The 5966-nt window shown below is 38.8% G+C and overlaps 1 protein-coding gene across 1 annotated transcript in view; it reads right to left on the bottom strand.

Moving 5' to 3' along the window:
- Positions 1-5966, bottom strand: part of ARL6IP1 (ADP ribosylation factor like GTPase 6 interacting protein 1) — a 12377-nt gene that overhangs the window by 4707 nt on the left and 1704 nt on the right. The window contains exons 2-3 of the mRNA XM_012805730.2: positions 4783-4916; positions 4106-4225 (exon numbers count right to left, since the gene is read on the bottom strand). Coding sequence (XP_012661184.1) covers positions 4106-4225; positions 4783-4916 — 254 coding nt within the window. The remainder of the gene's footprint in view (positions 1-4105; positions 4226-4782; positions 4917-5966) is intronic.

The raw sequence follows: 5966 nt of genomic DNA, 5'->3' as shown, positions 1-5966 counted from the left end.
TCCTAGCTACTCAGGAGGCTGAGGCAAGAGAATCACCTAAGCCCAGGAGTTGGAGGTTGCTGTGAGCTGTGACACCACAGCACTCTAACTAAGGCAATAAAGTAAGACTCTGTCTCTAAAAAAAAAAGAAACCTTTTGTAGCACAGGCCTAAATTTTTACTTAAAGAATTGTGTATGTATAGATATTTTTAATTATTATCTTTTTTTAATCGTTTTTTTTTTGAGACAGAGTCTCAAGCTGTGGCCCTGGGTAGAGTGCTGTGGCATCACAGCTCACAGCACCCTCAAACTCTTGGGCTTAAGTGATTCTCTTGCTTCAGCCACCCAATTACAGGCCCCCGCCATAATGCCCAGCTATTTTTTGATTGTAGTTGTCTTTTTTTTTTTTTGTAGTTTTTGGCCAGGACCAAGTTTAAACCCACCCCCTCCGTATATGGGGCTGGTGCCCTACTCCTTTGAACCACAGGCGCCACCCTGATCATAGTTGTCATTGTTGTTTGGCAGGCCCAGGCTGGGTTCGAACCCACCAGCTCTGGTGTATGTGGCTGGCCCCCTAGCTGCTGGAGCTACAGGCGCTGTGCTGATATTTTTAAGTATTTTAAAAAATGCTAATCTAAGGCTCTGAAGTCATACTTGGTTATGGATAATAACAAAAGACTCAAGTTTTCCATGGGCCATGCAGAAATTAGCCCAAGTTTGATTTTGTCATTCCTATTTTTCAGATTCAACAAATCCTGCACTGCAGCCTGTCAGACTCCCACCAAATGGTTGTATGTGAGCATTCTTCAGTACGATAATAACTACTAATGTATATGTAAAACAAAAAAAAAAGAAAAAGATAACAATTATGAATTGGCCTGCAATAAACATTCTGGTGCAAAAAAAAAAAAAAAAAGATAACTAGTAACATCCAAAGCATAATACCTTCACTGGGCTTCATATGTTAATGCCACAGAGGCAATAAATAGCTCAAATCCAAATTCTTCATAATTTAGCCCCAGTGAGGAAAAATACACGGTGGCCATAAAGTTGTAACTATTCAAATTGCTCATGAACTTTATGGCCACCCTATATAATCAAAAACCAGGACAACAGTAAATATCCAACAACCCTCCGCCCCCCCAAACCCTTTATAAGGTTTTTCTGATGAAAAATAAAATTGCTTTTCTATTGTCTTTCCTATAATGAAGTAGGCCTATGCTGAGGAACGCGTTGCCTTCTGACTTCCAGTCCTCCTCTCTAAAAAACTGCAGTGACAAGATAAGTAAGAGGATTTCTGCTGAGCCCTGGAACTTTATTCTATAAACAATTAGACCTTACATTGTGCCCATGATCAAGGTTAGATTGTGGCTAAGCAACATTGTGTTCTTTCTTCCCTGAGATCAGAAAATGTGCTCTAATCGAGTCACATATCATGAACTATCAGGCTTATTTCTGAAAACTTTCCTCCAGGAATTATGAATTTGCTGATTAGAATGTCATCTGGCTAACAAAGTCAAGGCCAGTGGTCGCTCCCCTTTGTTAAATTTGTTACACTGCACAGTCCCACCCTTGCCCAAAACACAACAGTATTAACTCATTACTACAAGTGAAAAATGATTCAAAAGATAGTTCCTAACATTAATCCCTTCTGTTGAGAGGGAAACATCTTGAACAAACGTGGTTAATTATCCCATTATTTAAAACTCCCCCCACATATGTGAATTTATTCTTAAAATCCATAAAGTACACATTTAAAATTCTTATTTTTACAGAATTATTTTATGATTTGCCATTATATGGGAAATAAAAAACAAAAGGCACAAGTATTGAATCCTAATCAAATTAAAATAAACAACCAAAGTAGAATAGTAGGGCGGTGCCTGTGGCTCAGTGGGTAGGGCACTGGCCCCATATACTGAGGGAAGGGGGTTTGAACCCAGCCCCAGCCAAACTGCAACAAAAAATAGCCGGGGATTGTGGCAGGCACCTCTAGTCCCAGCTACTTGGGATGCTGAGGTAGGAGAATCACCTAAGCCCAGGAGTTAGAGGTTGCTGAGAGCTGTGACGCCACAGCACTCTACCGAGGGCAATAAAGTAACACTCTGTCTCTAAATAACAAACAAACAAACAAAAAACCAAAGTGGAACAGTAGCCGGTAAGGAAAAAATCTATTCCAAGGCCAGGCGTGGTGGCTCACGCCTGTAATCCTAGCACTCTGGAAGGCCAAGGTGGGTGGATTGTCTGAGCTCAGAAGTTCCAGACCAGCCTGAGCAGAAGCAAGACCCCCATCTCTTTTAAAAAAAAAAAAAAAAAAAAAAAAAAAGCCAGGCATTGTGGCAGGCGCCTATACTCCCAGCTACTTGGGAGGCTAACATAAGAGGATCACTTAAGCCCAAGAGTTTGAGGTTGCTGTGAGCTACAATGATGCCACAGCACTCTACCAAGGGTGACAAAGTGATACTCTTATCTCCCAAAAAAAAAAAATCTATTCCAACATTTGGCTTCTTACTAGTCTAGCTAATCTGAATCAAAAGTGAGAAATTCAACACGTCAGAGGGAAGTTAAAATATTTTCATTAGTATTTTGGGCTACTTAACTAAACTTTAGGAATTCATTAACAACCATTTAAAGAATGGTCACTATAAACAGAATCAATAAGAAACATACATAACACAGTTTGATCCTACTCTGAAGCATTTGGTTATCTACCACTAACACCTCAGCCTTTAACACAAGGGAATCTTTTTTTTTTTTTGCAGTTTTTGACCAGGGCGGGGATTAAACCCGCCACCTTCAGTATGTGGGGCCAGGCCCTACTCCTTTGAGCCACAGGCACTGCCCCAGGGAATCTTTTTTTTCCTTTTGAAGAGACAGTGTACTTCTTCAGTGCCCTGTCACCCAAGGTGATCCAACCACCTCAGTTTCCCAAGTAGCTAGGACTAGCACATGACACCAAGCCCAGCTAATTTTTTAATACTTAATTTGTATAGCGATATCTCACTGTCTTGCTGAGGCTAAAAACAAAACATCTTAAAATTCAAAATATTTAATGTACACAGTTACCATTCAATAAAATAAAGAAAGAAAATGAAAAAAAAGTAAAAATATTTCACCGTACCTAGAACAGTGCTTGACATAAGTATTATTAACATTTAATACATAGTTGCTAAATGAATGTGGATAAAAACCCACCAGTTACTATTTTTATATTCATTCAAAAATTTGTGAAATTAATATTATACTATCTTATCAATGGAAATGTAAAAATACAAATGTACATATAAAAAACCCACTATAACTTCTATAATTCTTGTTAAAACATTACCTTTAAACAATCTCACTTCAACAGAAAAGTCTAATTAGAGGCTTGGCGCCTATAGCTAAGTGGTTAGGGCACCAGCCACATACCCTGGGCTTGGTGTGTTCAAACCCAGGTCAGGCCTGCCAAACAATGACAACTACAAAAAAAAAAGTAGCTGGGCAGTTACCTGTAGTCCCAGCTACTTGGGAGGCTGAGGCAAGAAAATTGCTTAAGCCCAAGAGTTGGAGGTTGCTGTGAGCTGTGACACTATTGCACTCTACTGAGGGTAACATAGTGAGACTGTCTGAAAAAAAAAAAGTCTAGTTAGAAAATAAAAGGTCAAAATAAATGGTTAACCATAAAAAAACTGTAGAAATATGAATAGCTGGGCAGCCCCTGTGGCTCAGTGAGTAGGGCGCCAGCCCCATATACTGAGAGTGGTGGGTTCAAACCTGGTCCCAGCCAAACTGCAGCAAAAAAGTAGCCAGGCGTTGTGGTGGGCGCCTGTAGTCCCAGCTACTCGGGAGGTTGAGGAAAGAGAATCAAGAGCTGGAGGTTGCTGTGAGCTGTGATGCCACGGAACTCTACCAAGGGTGACAAAGTAAGACTCTGTCTCAAAAAAAAAAAATAAAGAAATATGAATAGCATAAATTCATGATTTATATCTGAAGCAAGCATGGAATTCTTCACATAGAAGCCATAAATTTAACCCCTAGGTGTCTGATGGCTACAATTATCTACACTTCATTGCAGCATACTAATCCCAGCCACCCGGTTCAGTAACTACGCAGAATTAGACTGCCAAATCATTATGCCACTCACCATTTATTGGAGCCAAAAATTCTAGGCGCTAGAATGGGAACAAGGTAATCAGCCAAGCACAGAAACATAACAAAACAGGAAACACCTGACAGAACAGATGGATCTAGATAGTAGATAATCCTGTCAAAAAAATAAAGATTAGAAAAACGTAATCATTATTCCTAGTTAAAGATATTTAACTATTCACTTAAACATGTTTTAAGTTCTTAAACATGTTCTTAAACATGTTTCCCATTTTCTAATTTTCCCCCAGGTCGTTTCCCAGAGGCTTTATAACATGTAGATACCACAGCTGCAACAGTCAATGTAAATATTAATAAATATTAATACATAAAAGCTCTTTGAGGTCCTCAATACTTTTTAACTGTGTAATCTCAAGGCTAAGAAGTTTTGAGAGTCACTGATTTACTCAACTGTATTAGGTTACCAAGTTTACGTAAGTACTACAGAGTCTAGAAACCAGGAGAATTACTTGTAAGAAAATGCATTCTTTATGGATTATGTATTACCAAAGACTAAAGGTGTTTCCATTTAAATGGAGGTTATGTATCACTTGAGCCTTTATCAATAACAAGCACAAAACAAAAACAAACAGATCTCTGATCTCAGGTGGAATGAAAATTAAAAAAAAAAAAAAAACCCAGCCCCACCCCCAGTCAATCTAATAGCTCACTTACAGAAACACCAAAGAAACCACACCCATGATGGCAGGTGGAAACCAGGCTCTTTCCCATCGGAGGACTTTATCTGTCATCAGCATCACTTCTCCCCATCCTTGCAGCTGCTCTTCCAGACTTGCAGTCTCTGCAGCCTGCATACAATCAGCATTTAAAGCAATCATCTTAACCACGCAACAATTTTGTGCTTTACAGAGTTAAATTCTTCTAAGGTACCAAATATGTAAAATACCTCTTAACCAAATCACTCTTAAACAAGTTAGTTTCTGAAAAATTATGCAACTTCAGTACCAAAGATGGAAACCAATGGGGGTGGTCATCTTGCAAGTCCAAGTTCCGGGATATTTTTTACATACATGAAGTAACATAACCATTATTTTTATAATTTAAGAAAATGAACTCAAAATAGTTTATTAACTTTCCTAAAATCATGCACGGGAGTTATATGGCTGCACCCAGAGTATTAATGCAATTACGATTACTTTAATTGGTGGTTAGCATTGATCTGTTACTTTTGTCATTTCATTGATTTAAACCCTTACTTCCAAATCTATTAGTAAAGCCTTTCCCTGAACAGCATTCAATTTCTAAAATAGCTCTTCGTGTAATGGTATCACTTAGATGCTGGCATTCATTGCACAGTTAAGAAAAACTACTTTCACCAAATTATATGTGGCATTTTAAGCTCAATATATTTCCTCAATACAGTGTTTCTACCACTGTTGAAGACACTTTGGTTAGATTTCAGATTTTTCTGCAAATCTTAACAGCTATCTGAAAGTGGATCCTAGTATGAGCTAATGTGGCAAAAACAAAAAACAAAAAGCCCTGATTTTGGTAAAGAAAAAAATTGCAATAAGAAACCTAAATGTCCACACTGGGAAATATGCAATGGCAGGACAAGGCAGGTTAATCTTTGTTTGTTTGTTTTTTTTTAAAGAACCAAGAGAAAACCTGGCACCCATAGCTCAGTGGGTAGGGCCACATAAACTGGGAGATGGCGGGTTCCAAACCAGCCCAGGCCTGTTAAACAACAATGACAATTGCAACAAAAAATAGCCCAATGTTGTGTTGCGCACCCGTAGTCCCAGCTACTTGGGAGGCTGAGGCAAGAGAATTGTTTAAGCCCAAAATTTTGAGGTTGCTGTGAGCTGTGATGCCATGGCACTCTACCAAGGGTGACA

This window comes from Otolemur garnettii, unplaced genomic scaffold (assembly GCF_000181295.1).
Source record: "Otolemur garnettii isolate 467f Iridium unplaced genomic scaffold, OtoGar3 scaffold00044, whole genome shotgun sequence".
In the NCBI taxonomy this organism is placed as follows: Eukaryota; Metazoa; Chordata; class Mammalia; order Primates; family Galagidae; genus Otolemur; species Otolemur garnettii.
This window is presented reverse-complemented; position numbering and strand designations above follow the sequence as displayed.